The following is a 15,568-nucleotide window of genomic DNA, read 5'->3' as shown; positions in this document are numbered from 1 at the left end:
ATGCTGACCTACTTCCCTGAAACCTGTGAACTGTGATTTGACCCATGCCTCAGGGTTTCCAGGACTCACAAGCATATTCCAAAGAGAAAAAGGACGTTCTGGCCTTACAATAGATGGCAGAGAAGCAAGAGCAGTCACACTGCTAAAGCTTAATCAAGAGCTTCACCTCAACAAAATAAACTAGACAGAGTCAGTTAAGGGTAATCCTGAAGGCATTATGATGGCACCAAATTTATCTAACAATTCCTGATTCATAAAGATTTTAATTGTATGTGTTTGGAGGTTATTAAGCATTATTCTACATTAAGCCAGGACTCAATATTGATGCAATATAAATGGGAAACAAGCCTCAAATGTCAAGAATCATTATAATCTATTGATCTAAGAGAAAAAATAATAGAACTTTACTTGCATTTATTTATCTCATCTTACAAAACTGCATTTTATGTTGTCATGTATGATATACATTGTTATAATACTGTTTTATATAATTTTTAATGATTATGTATAAAATATAGTTGTATTTAGAGATATGCTTGTTTTATTCAAAACCAACTTTAATAATTTAACAGCCATAAAACATATTTACATTGTATCTAAGATAAGATCAAGCAACAGTTGCTCAGGAAATACATTTGTAGTGTTCAGACTCTGTGAAAACAGGGGCTTCTGGTGCCCTTCCTATTTTGTCTGTCCTTTTATTCTTCAATGGGACTATGAGGAAATAAAATCAAATCTCAAAATTTTCTTCAAGCCTCTGTATGTGTTCTCTGTAGCTCACAACACAAGCATCCACTTAAGTTCTCTGTAGCTCATCACATAATCCTTCTCTAGGCTCAGTGTTGCCTCCATTAATGTCTTCACAGTTCATATCTCCTTCCATGTAACAACTCAACTATTTCTTCTGAACTCTCTTTGAACTTGATTTCTTTGGATAAAATTCAAGCATCTACAATTCCATTTAGTCTTGTTTAGTAAAATCAGAACCTTTCCTTTTTCTACCCTCTGTTCCTTTTCCAGCATGTCTATGTCTCCATGTCCCCTGCTAGCTTTCCCCTTTCTTACATTTCCTACATATGCATGTGTCTCCTTCCCTGTCTTTCTAAAATTTTAATTAAATTAGGACTCCATAAAACCATAAATTGATGGTTGAAGATGCAGAGACCCACAGCCAAATCCTAGGCAGAGCCAGAGTACCTCAAGAGAAGGTTCTATAGTTTGTATAGCTTGTATAGTTTGATGTTCTTATGGGACTTCCAACAGTAAAAATGGGGTGTCCCTGACTATTTTGCCTGTGTGTGGAACTCTTTTCTTTACTGTATCATGTTAGACCATGTTTGGTGAATATCCCTGGGAGGCCTGCTTGCTCTTTTTTTTTTTATTATTATTTTAAGGGAAAAAGAGGAAGAGTTAATCTGAGGGAAAAGAGAGGACTGGAAAGGACAAGGAGTTGAGGGAGTGAAAACTTTGGCCCCTATGAAATGTATAAGAAAATAAAAGATAAAAAATGAATTTAGCAGTAAGTTTTGAGGATGATGTATACCATATAAAAATCGGTAAGGGATAATAAGGCTGATTGTGGTATTTAAATCTTAATTCCAATGTTACTGTCCTGGACCAAGTCACCCTTTATTTTAACAGAATCTATCAATACTTCATACTTCCTGATAGTAGCATTTCTTTCTCTCTTGTGAGACTGAGACACTTAGAAGAGCATTGAAATAGTGTTGAATTTTCTTCTTTGGGTCAGATCATTAAATAAAAATTAATCCATTCACTATGAGTTTTAATCTATATACTACTCTACCAAGCAGAGGTTTAAATCTTTCTGTCGTGTCAGGCCATAGTGGTAGCATTAGTGTTAGGGGAGTAACCAATCTTGCTGGATATAAAGCCCACTCTACAAGTTAAAACCTATATATCTGGGGGTAAAAACACCTAAGGCTGAGGCTGTTTGAACATAGCCTCCAGGTGAGAGCCTAGTACTGTTATTCTGATAAATGAACATAGTACTAAAGGGTCACCTACATTTTTATCTTTATAGCCATAGGCTAGTGAGTGTGAGTGTATCTCCCAGTACTCACCAGAAAAACTTCTCTGTCTCTGTCTCTGTCTCTCTCTGTCTCTCTCTCTGTCTCTCTCTGTCTCTCTCTGTCTCTCTCTCTCTCTCTCTCTCTCTCTCTCTTTGTGTGTGTGTGTGTGTGTGTGTATGTATGTATGTAATTATTACAGATTTCTGACTCTGACCAGGGAAACAGTTAAGCTACCTATAGGTTCTTTACGTTTCCCTCAGCTGCTCCAAATCTAATGCCCTGTTCTCATCTCCAGCTCTAGAGTAGACAACCAATGGTGGCCACCTTCTTCTTGTGCCCCATTTCCAGTGGATCCCTTGGGGCTCCCTTTTCTAACCTCCATTCCCCCACTGCTTGCTTTACCCCAGCCCCCAACTCCGGAAGATACTCCCTTGGAACCCACAGGCTACTCCAGCTAAGAAGTAGGTAGGCAAACTGAAAATCTTCACCTCTCCCTGCATTCCTCAAAGCCCAAACTCACAGTCTTATTCTGAGCTCTATAGAAGACATTCTGCTGTGACCTCTCCTCACTCAGTGCTCCATTACCAGGGGAATAAGTAGACCCTGGGGTAATGCCCTGCTTTGCTTCCTGCTGTGCACAAGGTCAGCACACCACCAGTTCATCCACATTCCTAAATTCAGAAGCTCCATTCCTAAGCTCAAATCCAGAAAAAAAAAATTCAGCTCGAATCCCTAGTAGACCAATCAAGATCCCAGAATAATTTCCTATCAGACAACACACAGTCACCACACTCTGGAGAACCAGAGAGGAAACTGAAACCAAAAACAAAACACCCACCCAGCCAGCAAAGACAAGACCAGATATCAACACCTACAATTACAATCTTCCAAATTCCAGATTCCTAGACACTAGCATAAAAACATAATCAATAAAAAAAATAACACAATCACTAGCAGTTGGGACAATATGTCTCCATGAGACAAACAATTCTACCACAGCAAGACAAGTATTCTAACACAGCTTAGTCACAAGAAAAGACCTTCAAAGAGCCTTTATGAATATGACAGAGATTCTTAAAGAGGTAATGAATAAACCCTTAAAGAACGCAAACACTGGAAAAACATGAATAAAACAGCTCAAGACCTGAAATGTAAATAGAGTCAATAAAGAATACTCAACTGAGGAAAATCTGAAAATAAAAAATTTAGGAACTGAACAGAAACCACAGAGGCAAGCCTTAACAGAATAATAGAAATAGCATTGAAGACATGATAGAAGAAATGGATACATTGGTCAAAGGAAATGTTAAATCTAAAATACTCCTGGCACAAAACATCCAGGAAATCTGTGACACTATGAAAAGACCAAATCTAGGAGAATTGCCATTTTTACTATGTTGATCCTCCCAATCCAAGAGCAAGGGAGATCTTTCCATTTTCTGGTGTCCTCTTCAATTTCTTTCTTCAAAGACTTAAAGTTCTTGTCAAATAGATCTTTCACTTCCTTGGTCAGAGTTACCCCAAGATATTTTATGCTATTTGTGGCTATTGTGAAAGGTGAAGCTTCTCTGAATTCCCTCTCTGCATCCTTATCCTTAGTGTATAGGAGGGCAACTGATTTTTTGGAGTTGATCTTGTATCCTGCCACATCACTAAAGGTGTTTATCAGCTGTAGGAGTTCTTTGGTAGAGTTTTTGGGGATGCTTATGTATACATCATATCATCTGCAAATAACGAAAGTTTAACTTCTTCCTTTCCAATTCGAATCCCCTTGATCCCCTTATGTTGTCTTATTGCTATTGCTAGAACTTCAAGCACTATATTGAAGAGGTATGGAGAGAGTGGACAACCTTGTCGTGTTCCTGATTTTAGTTGGATGGCTTTGAGTGTCTCTCCATTTAATTTGGAATTAGCTGTCGGTTTGCTGTAAATAGCTTTTATTATATTTAGATATGACCCTTGTATTCCTAATCTTTTGCATGCAAATGGATGGAAATAGAAAACACTATCCTGAGTGAGGTAACCCATACCCAAAAAGATGAACGTGGGATGTACTCACTCATAATTGGTTTTTAGCCATACATATAGGACATTGAGCCTACAATTCGCGATCTTAGAGAAGCTAAATAAGAAGGTGAACCCAAAGAAAAACATACAGTTATCCTCCTGGATATTGGAAGTAGACAAGATTGCTGGGCAAAAAATTGGGAACTGGGGGTGGGGGTGGGATGGGGGAAAGGGGAGATGGGGAGAGGAAAGTGAGAAAAGGAGGATGGGGGGAGCTTGGGGAAATGGGACGGTTTGAATAATGGAAGGATGGATATGGGAGCAGGGAAGTATATATCTTAATTAAGGGAGCTATTTTAGGGTTGGCAAGAGACTTGACTCTAGAGGGGTTCCCAGGGGTCCAGAGAGATGTACCCAACTAGGTCCTTGGGCAGCTGAGGAGAGAGAGTCTGAAATGGCTAGATCCTATAGCCATACTAATGAATATCTTGCATATCACCATAGAAACTTCATCTGGCGATGGATAGAGATAGAGACAGAGACCCACATTAGAGCAAGGGACTGAGCTCCCAAGGTCCAAATGAGGAACTGTTACGAGCTGGGGGACTTCAGCTCCAGGTTCTTTTCGAGTAATATCTATGAGGATTCTGTGCCCTTCTCCCCAGAGAGTGATGTTTAACCAGACCAAGCAAGAGAATTGATTTTATGATGATTCTTTACTAGCAACTTCAATATCCAATGCATCAATGGGGGTTACAATCTCAGTAGGCATGGGGGATTGATAATGGGCAACACACAGGCAATTCAATATCGCAATTATTAATCCTACTAAACCTAATACATAAAACCAATTCATAACCTTAATCTAACTTATCTTAACCTTAATACAACTCAGCCATTACTTATCTATAACCTTAATACAACTTATCCATTAATTATCTATAAAACTTAATACAACTTATCCATTAATTATCTATAAAACACTCCTTAACCTTAGCTTATCCATTATTTCCTAATCTGATCAATTATCCATAAAATATCTCTTAACATTTCACACATTAACATATGTATTAACACATCTATGCTCTTCTCTTAACATCTTATACACACATGAAATAGCATCATACGACCTGATATTCCCTGGCTTAAAAAGGGCTTTTTTGAATTTTTTCAGGCTGGGCTCTTGTCCGCACTGGGGGCTGGGTAGCGAAGATCGACTCTTGACCCTGTAGTCTGCACTCGGGAGATAAGGTCCTGATGTTCCAGGCTGGTATCTGGTAGTGCCTTGGACTCGGCTTTTGGGCGACCGAGTCTCGGGAGACAAGGCTTTTAGTTCTCCACTCTCGAAGATGAAGCTTTGCTCTCGGGATGGCAAAGCGTTCTGTCTGCTCAGAAAACAAAGCTTTGCTTTCGGGATGGCAAAGCATTCTGAAAGGCAGAGTATCTAGTCTGTTCTCGGGAGACAGACCTTCAATGTCCACTCTCATGGAATGAGGATTTGCATTCGGGATGCAAGGTGTTAAATGTCTGTTTTCGGGAGACAAAACTCTGTGCTCGGGAGACAGAGCATTAAATGTTTAGGCAAGGCATTCAGTATTGCTGCTTTTCGGGAGGCAGGCTAGGAGGATCTCTCTTTCCACGGAGGCCTGGTGCCAGAGCCATTGTGAGAAGTGAGATAACTGCCCTGCTTCAGCCACCTCTTTTATGCCAGTTCAAAATTGCCCCTCGTTTGATCCTTCCGATAACCAGGTGTCCTAGGTTATCAGTATCGACTGGCCACAGAAGGGTGGGGGAACCTCTTGTGTGGCAAGATTATTTCGTTACCACGGTTGCTGGGTGCAGCCCCCCACATCTGGCAGGGCCAGATGGGTGTGGCAGCCTTCAAACGGGCAAATGATCTCCCAATATTTCACCTTAGTAATTTTCCATACCCCACACAAGAAGAAATGCTTTTACATTACACCAAGTTACATTCATTCTTATTCTATAAATTTCCTGCTCTATCTACACTACAGATTCCCCTTTATTTATTCATTCAGAGGAATCTGTTTCCATGCTCATTACAGGAACAGAAGGAGGGAGAACATGAGCCAGGAAGTCAAGACCGCGAGGGGGGCACCCACCCACTGAGATGGTGGGGCTGATCTATTGGGAGTTCACCAAGGCCAGCTGGACTGGGACTGAAAATGCATGGGATAAAACCGGACTCTCCGAATATGGTGGACAATGAGGGCTGCTGAAAAGCCAAGGACAATGGTACTGAGTTTTGTCCCTACTGTATGTACTGGCTTTGTGGAAGTCTAGACGGTTTGGATGCTCATCTTCCTAGACCTGGATGGAGGGGGGAGGACCTTGAACTGCCCATAGGGCAGGGAACACTGACTGCTCTTTGGACTGGAGAGAGAGAGAGGAGTGGGAGGGAAAAGGTAGGCGGGGAGGAGGCAGAAATTTTTAATAAAAAAAGAAAAGAAAAGACCAAATCTAAAAATAATGGAAATAGAGAAAGAAGAAGAAACCCAGGTCAAAGGGACAGAAAATATTTTCAGTGAACTCATAACAAATATTCCTAACGTAAAGAAGATGTCTATCTAAGTACAAGAAGCATACAGAATACAAAATAGACTGAACTAATAAAAAATAACTCCCCTCACCACATAATAATCAAAACAATAAACAAAGAAAGGACATCACAAGCAAGGAGGGAAAGACCAAGTAATAGTTAATGGAAAATCTATTAGAATTACATTTAACTTCTCAATGGACACTCTAATGGCCAGAAGGACCACTAGAAATCTACATGTTTTAAGAGACCACAGATATCAATCCAGAATACTAAACCCAATAAAACATTCTATGACAATAGGATGAGAAAATAAAACATCTTATAACAAAACCAAATTTAAGTAATGGTGTAGAAGGTCCTTTTATCTTTGGGTTGCTTTAATTGTTTAATAAAGAAACTACCTTGGCCTGGTAGGGCAAAACTTAGATAAGCGAAGACAGAACTGAATTCTGGGAGAAAGAAAACAGAGTAGAGAGAGGCCATGGATGCTCCAGAGACAGACATTGGGAGTTTTACCCGATAAGTCACCGCCACATGAGAATACACAGATTAACAGAAATGAGTTAAAGTAATATAAGAGTTAGTCAATAAGAAGCTAGAGCTAACGGGCCAAGCAGTGATTTAATTAATACAGTGTCTATGTGGCTATTTCCGGTGTAAGCTATCCGGGTGACTGGGACAAACAAGCAGGCCTCTCCTTGCAACAAAGTAGTATTTATCTACAAATGTATCCATACAGAAGGCACTAAAAGGAAAATTCTAACCTAAAAGGGTTAAATACAACCAAGTAAACAAGGATTAAATAATCCCAGACAAGCAAATCAAAACAAAAGAAAACACACACACACACTCACACACACATGCACGCACATACATCATCATCAACAATAACAACAAAAACAAAGTAACAGGAACAATCACTGTTCATCAGCATCTTTTAATATCAATGGTATGTATTTCCCAATAAAAAGATACAGACTAATAGAATGAATGCAACCAGAAACACATCTTAACATTAATGATAGACATCACCTTGAGGTTAAAGGATAAAAAAAAAAATTCTAAGAAAATGGGCCTAAGAAGCAACTGTTTTGCTATCAAAACAAAACCATTCAGAAGAGATGAGGAAGTACACTAAATACTCATCAAAGGAAAATCTATAATGGGGACATTACAATTTTTAATATCTATGCCTTCAACACAAGGGTACCCATGTTTGTAAAAGAAACACTACTATAGCTTAAATTGCATATTGACCCTTATATACCAATATTGTGTGAAAAATGAGTCAAGACAGAAATTAAAGACTTTCTAGGATTGAATGAAAATAAATATACAATGTAATCAAAATTATGCGACTCAAAGTGTAAATCTATTCAGAAAGAGTAAATGGTAAGAAATAATCAAACTCAGTATTGAAATTAATAAAATAGAAAGAAATAAGAATACAAAGAGACAATGAAACAAGCTGATTATTTGAAAAAAATCAATAAGATTGACAAACCTCTGCCTAAATTAACTAGAAGGTGGAAAGAGAATATCAAAATTTTAAAAATTAGACATGAAAAGGGGAAAAAAAACAACAGACACTGAAGAAATTCAGAGAATCATAAAGACATACTTTAAAAACCTGTACTCCACCAAATTGGAAAATCTAAAATAACTGTGCAATTTTCATGATGAATACCATTTACCAAAGTTAAATCAAGACCTGATAAGAAATTTAAACAGACCTAAGAACCCCAGTGAAATAAAAGTAGTCAAAAAAAAGTCTCCCAAACAAAAAAAGCCCAAGTCTAGATAGTTTTAGCACATAATTCTACCAGACTTTCAAAGACGTGTTAATGACAATATTATATTCCTCAAATTGTTCCACAAAATAGATATTTAAGGAACATTACCCTGATACTCAAATCACAAAAGTACACAGCAAAGAACAGATATTATAAACTCATTTCCCTTATGATTATAGTTGAAAAATTCTTAATAACATACTTGCAAACTGGTTCCAAGAATGCATCAAAAAGATTGTCTATCATGGACAAGTAGGCTTCATTCCACAGTTTCAGGTTCAATACACATAAATTAATAAATGTAATCCAACCTATAAACAAACTTGGAAAAAAGACACATGATTTTGTCATTAGAGTAGTAGTAGGCCTTGACAAAATCCAACACCTAGTTATGATAAAAGTCCTGGAGTGATTACGGATGCAAGGGACATACATTACAGCAAGCCCATAGAAACATCAAATTAAATAGAGATAAACTCAAAGCAATTCCACTAAAATTAAGGATAAGACAAGGTTGCTCACTCTCTCCATACCTATTTAATATAGTTCTTGAAGTCTTAGCTAGAACATAAGATAATTGAAGGAGATCGAGTATATAAATTGGAAAGAAGGAGGCGAACATATATTTGTTTTCAGATGTTATGATAGAATGCATAAGTGACCCTAAAAATTTCACTAGGGAACTCCTACAGCTGATAAATACTTCCAACAAAGTAGCTGAATACAAAAGTAACTTACAAAAATCAGTATCTCTCCTACATACAAATGGCAAATGGACTGACAAAGAAATCAGGGAGACAACACACCTTTCACAATAACATGAAAACTCTTGGGGTATCTTTAACCAAGAAAGTGGAAGAGTTATGTGATTAAAAACTTCAAGTCTTTGAAGAAAAAAAATTGAAGAAGATATCAGGAGATGGAAAGATCTTCCATGCTCATGGATGAATAGGATTAGTATAGTAAAAATGGCCAACCTATCAAAAGCAATCTACAGATTCAATGAAACCCCCATTAAATTCCAACACAATTTTTCACAGATTTTGGAAGGTCAATTCTTAGCTTCATATGGAAAAACAGAAAAGCAAAGCCAGCTGAAACAATTCTGAACAACCAAAGAATTGCTGGAGGTCTCACCGTTCCCGATTTCAAGATATACTCCACAGGTGTAATAATAAAACCAACATGATAGTGGTACAAAAACAAGCACACCGATTAATGAAACTGATTTGAAGACCCACACCTATGGTCACCTGACTTTTGATAAAGAAGCCAGGAATAAACACTGGGGAAAAAACATCTTCAACAAATAAATGGTGCTAGTCAAACTAGATCGCTGGTGTAGAAGAATGCAAATAGAGCCATACGTATCATCCTGTGCAAAACTCATCTCCAAATGGATCAATTACCTCAGCATAAAGCCTGATCACTGAGCCTGATAGAAGAGAAAGTGGGGAATATTCTTGAACTCATTGGCACACGAGACTTTCTGAATAGAACACTGTTAGCACGGGCGCTAAGATCAGCAAATAATAAATGAGACCTAAGGAAACTGAAAAGATTCAGCAAAACAAATGACATCATCATTTCAACAATACAGTAACCTAGAGAATGGGAAAAACATTTTATCAACTCTATAATTGATAGAGAACTAATATTCAAGGTATTTAAAGAACTCAGGAAACTAGATACCTTGACTGATAACCAAGCTTCTTTTTAATGACTTCTTTTTCATTCCCAGTTTACAGCCTTCCAAAAACTGTTCACTCAGAACAACCCTATTATTACTCAACATGTACAATGAAATCTTTATTCAAAATACTCAAAACATTCATATTATACAAAATATACATATTCAAAAATATACATCTCAGCTAACCTTCAAATGTTATCTCTCTGTTTACCATGACTCTCATATTCTTGGGCAAGTCTGCGTGGCCTACAAAATCAATCACATTGCGACTTGTTTTTTCTCTTGGAATTAGTGCTGGCTTGAGAAACATGCCATGATCCTCAGATGAGCTAACATGCAAAATTATCTAGCACTGTGCCTTTTACTTAGTAGTCTATGAAGGTTCTTATCTTCCATGGTGCTCAATGTTCTTGAAAACTTATTTTTACATAGTACTTTATAGTTCACAAATACCACTAATAATGGCTTCTTATTAAATTTGTTGTTTAGTTTAATTCACAATTACTGTAGATACCAAGAAATATTGTTTCCATATTCAATACTTGAAACTATGCCTAAAGAAAATTAACGTAAGACCTGGTGTCATCCAGGACAGCTAGGGAAAGACACCTTCAAATGGTTGATACCATGTTGTGCAATAGAACTGTACTTTGATTAACATTTATATTATTAATTATAAAATTTGGCCATTTTCTGTTTTAAAATTAATTTGATAGTGTGTTCTTCCCTTTCTCTTGTTATTTAATAATTTTTTCTTATCTACTACATTCATGCAAGTAATCCATAACAGAAATCCCTTAAATTACTACGTTAGATAAAATTCATTACAGTAACTATAGCTTAAAAGGCAGCAACCCTTGTCTTATTTTTGACCAATAAATTATTTTCAAAATAGAATAGGTAATAATCCCTGCTTTCATCTAGTGTATAGCAAGTCTTAACTGAATGTTTACAGAGAAATACAGTTCATATGTATGTTACCTTTTCTGTATTAAGTAAAAGACAATTTGGCACAGAAAAATAAAGTATTTATCTTCTGGGCAGGAAAGTATGTCTTTTCACAATTCAACTCACACAGAAAACTTTAAAAAATAAACATCCTTTATTTTCATAGTTAGATTTAAGTTTTTACAGAATTATTTCTCTATCAAACTGGTAAGTTTTAACCCTCTGAAGTAATTTTAGTTCTAACAAATATCTGGATAATCTTTTTTCGTATCTCCTTGGTCTTGACAGTATAAACTATGGGGTTTAGCACAGGGGGGACAAGAAGGTAGGCATTGGCCATAAGGGCATGAGTCAGTGGTGACAAGTGCTTTCCAAAGCGATGGATGACTGATACCCCAATCAATGGCACATAGAAAATAAGTACAGCACAGATATGTGAAACGCAAGTGTTGAGAGCCTTCAGCCGGCCCTCCCCGGAGGCAATGGCCATCACCGTGCGGAGAATGAACACATAGGAGAAGAGGATGGAGAGGGAGTCAGAACCCTTGGTAAAGATGACAGCTATGAGGCCATAGAGACTGTTGACACGCGTGCTGGCGCAGGCAAGGCGCATGACATCTTGATGGAGGCAGAAGGAGTGAGAAAGGATGTTGGAGCGATAAAACGGAAGCCTCTTGATGAGGAAAGGCACAGGGAAGACCACACAGACCGCTCTTGTCAAGATGAGTATCCCTATTTTACAGACCACACCATTGGTTAAAATGGTGCCGTATCTGAGAGGACTCCAGATGGCTATAAGACGATCAATGGCCATTGCGACTAGCACTCCTGACTCGATGGCTGAGAAGGTGTGAATGAAGTACATCTGAGTAAGACAACCATCAAAAGTGATGAATTTGTAGTTAAACCAGAATATGCCGAGCATAGAGGGCAGAGTACAGAGGGTGAGCCCCATATCCGCAAACGCCAGCATACACAGAAAGTAGTACATAGGAATGTGCAGAGATGACTCGGATTTGATTGTAGAGATGATAATACCATTGCCAAAGAGAGCAGTGACATATATGGCACCCAGTGGGAATGCCATCCAGTAGTACTTCTGCTCAAGTCCGGGGATTCCAGTTAAGACAAAGTAAGGGTGCTGGAATTGGGAGTGGTTATGGTCTGCCATGAAGCCAACATACAGGCAATGAGAGGAACTTTGAGAATCCTGAGAAACTGTTTCCTAAAAATAAATGGTGGGGTTTATTGGTGTGTTACAATCTGACCTCCCTAGGAGTGCAGCCTTTTTATTTCCTCATGAGTGTGAGTGTGGAGTCGCGGAAATTACCACTCTAAGGAAGATCCTGTTTGAAGACATTTCTAATGGTCGATGGAAAAATGACTCACTCAGGTATACATCAGCCACAGTTAGCTTAAGAACACAGTACACTAATAATCTATAAAGCAAAAATTTCCCCTTTCCTATCCTTTCTTCCTCGTCAATATTGTTTATGTCGACTAATCAGCAGCTGAGGAGGTAGAACATCCTTCTTGAAAATCTTTCAACCTTAAGACACAGTTTTCTTTATTAACTGATTAGATTCAAGTTTACTAAGGAGCTGAGAAGCACACATCTTATATTCAGACCGCAGCTCCCCCTGTGCAATCTCTAAGTGAATCACACCGGTGCTATACAGTGCTCGTGACTGACCGAGGGTAATTACAGAGGTCAATTCTAATGATGGCAGTATAAACTATGAAATTTCAGTTTGTCACAATGATTGCCACTCCCACCAGCCTCCATCCTTGGACTCAGGGCTCTTAAAACACCTAGTTCATATTTGTATGTTTCTACTCAAAGCACAATGTTTCTTCATTCTTCAAAGTCTGGATATAACCACAGATTTGTCCTGCATCCAAATACTTTAGCTGCATCAAACATTAAAATGAACATATTTGTCTCTTCTAAATTGTTGAGATATTAGCAAAAGGCAGACTAAATCATGATTGTGGAAGCAACAGCAAAATCCTTTCCACAGTAAGCTATCAATACAGGATGCAGTGGGTCTCCCCTAAAGATGATATCATATTAGTTTTCTATTTCTAAGGCTTGTTTATCAAATAACACACCTTGAATGGGGAGAAGCATGATCACCTTAATGGAAATCTGTAGTTTATGCTTCTATTACCTATATCACACAAACACCGACACAGACACAGACAAAGACACAGACACAGACACACACACACACACACACACACACACACACAAATAAAGTCGTGGTATGCTTCTCAGCCAGAAGAGCCTGAGTGCCTTGTGAGAGTGAAAATTCTTATCAAACAAATGCCTGTAATACAGAGTGATGATGATAAAAGAAACTTTAAGAGGTGAACAAAGAAAAGTGGGGTAAGCAGGGTGGAAGAAAAGGAAGGGAGAAAACAGAAACTACAGAAAGTGATGCACTTAGTAATTTATTAATTGATATCATTCTTTCATTAATTTAGGAGCAAAACTTCCGTAAGAAAAAGAGGTAAGGATCTCCAACACCTTGTTGAGAATTACAGTTAAGGGCCAGGAGGAATCACAGACTCAGAAAAGGCATAGTCACTGCAGCTTCTGGCAGGTACTCTTTTGACAAGAATTTTCAAGACTTGCTATTTATCTAAATTACCTAAGATTTAGAAAACAGATGGAATGCAACTGTATTCTCTGAAGATGGTGCTGTTGGACCCATAGCTTTGTCATGGGTGGTTTGGTGGAAGAGGCACCAGGCTCTGTAAACATTCTGCACGGGCACCTTAGGCTCCACTAGTCCTTCAGGTTCATCTGCACATAGATTGAAGAAGCAGATGGAGCCACAAAAATGAACTTTAATTGTTTATGAAGTAGTAAGTAACTTCTGGGATTCTAGGCATTCCTGGGTATTGTTTGAAAATAGACCACGGTGAGGATTGAAATTAAAAGGAGAAATTTATCCTTCACTTTTCTAGATGTGGAAAGGGCAGATAAGACTGAAGAAATAAGAATAAAATAAAACCCTCCCCCATAGATTAATTATAGCCACCTCACTTGATAAAATTGTGAATGCCCACCACAAGAATAGAAATTTCCAAATATAGAAATAAGCACAACATAATCCATAGGTGACATTTATCTTCTGCCAACATTAACTCCATGGCTGAAATCCATTGTTTAAAAGTCAATGTGTTCACTCTGGAAGATGGTCTGTATCCCCCACCTATACCACTAGATTACAGAAGGTCAGTTTCACCTTTCCCTGAACGCAGATGTGAGTGAGAAAGAGAACAAGTAGATGTGAATAGGAAAGAGAATACACAGACTACGGGCTGTTCTCATTGAGAAATCAAAGCTAAGAGAGATGGTAAAGGGGACTCTCAAGGATGCTTCTGTAGAGCTATCTTAAATCTCCTTCCCATGACCAGATTTATCTTCTTGTTTTTCTCTCACACTTACCTGACTCTTGAGTGAACCCTAACTACATAAAGACGTTAAATAGCACAGTGGAAGTTCACCTGGCAAAACTTGCCATGACACCGTTAGGATTATATGTTCTGACATACACCAACAGTCTTCCCTTTACTGTGCCATGGAGACTCTTGCAGATCCCCTGGGCTTCCAAATCAGAGATCTCTCTAGGGCAACTAAACCACTCTTAGCAACTCAGATCTTTAAAAAATGAGATAATTCTGATGGCACTACTAAGAAAGCAGGTAGGGGAGTTCCAGAACCTGATTACTAACTACCCCATGACATCTTTTCATGGCCAGGGTAGGCATCTCATGATTTCCATGCAATGAACAAATGGTATTCACTTTTATTTATCCCAAAATGCATCCAAACTTTTAAAAAATTCAAAGAAAAGCACTTTTACTATTATCTTATATGAAAAAATTCCAAAGTTATGATTTTCTCATTTTTCTTATTTTTCACCTTCGTTTTTTCAGTCATTTATACCCATGTAAATCTAGTCATAAGTCATGATCCTTATAAAAGGCAAACAAGAGGACATTTGGGAAGTCATTGATCAATGCCTCCATCAATCAGGAGAGAATGAATTCTATAATATACAATTAATCACTTCAGATAATAATAACAAAAGAGTAACATAGCAACATATCACAATAAACAGTGTACTCTATAATATTATTTGTTGAATTTATTCATAGTTTAGTCATTCATATAAATGGCTCTTTATAAATTTGGTAAGTAGATTGTCCTCTTATTCATAAAAGATTGCTTAAGAAATTGGCCTTTATTTTTCCATATAAAATTGATTATTGTCCTCTCAAGATCTGTGAAGAATTTTGATGGGACCTTGATGGGAATTGCATTGAATCTATAAATTGCCTTTGGTAGAATTGCCATTTTTACTATGTTGATCCTCCCAATCCAAGAGCAAGGGAGATCCTTCCATTTTCTGATATCCTCTTCAATTTCTTTCTTCAAAGCTTTAAAGTTATTGTCAAATAGATCTTTCACTTCCTTGGTTAGAGTTACCCCAAGATATTTTATGCTGTTTGTGGCTAT

The 15,568-nt window shown here is 37.8% G+C and overlaps 1 protein-coding gene across 1 annotated transcript; it reads right to left on the bottom strand.

The window, feature by feature from the left end:
* Positions 1-6,110: 6,110 nt before the first annotated feature.
* On the bottom strand, positions 6,111-15,562 carry LOC126493933 (olfactory receptor 51H1-like). The gene has a single exon (XM_050131075.1). It carries the CDS (start codon positions 12,206-12,208, stop codon positions 11,252-11,254), a length of 957 nt encoding a protein of 318 aa, XP_049987032.1. The 5' UTR covers positions 12,209-15,562; the 3' UTR covers positions 6,111-11,251.
* Positions 15,563-15,568: the final 6 nt, after the last annotated feature.

The sequence above is a fragment of the Alexandromys fortis genome, unplaced genomic scaffold, assembly GCF_014885135.2.
Source record: "Alexandromys fortis isolate MF-2015 unplaced genomic scaffold, M_Fortis_MF-2015_v1.1 scaffold_360, whole genome shotgun sequence".
Taxonomy (NCBI): Eukaryota; Metazoa; Chordata; class Mammalia; order Rodentia; family Cricetidae; genus Alexandromys; species Alexandromys fortis.
Note: the sequence above shows the minus strand (reverse complement) of the source record. Positions and strands in the feature narration are given on the sequence as shown.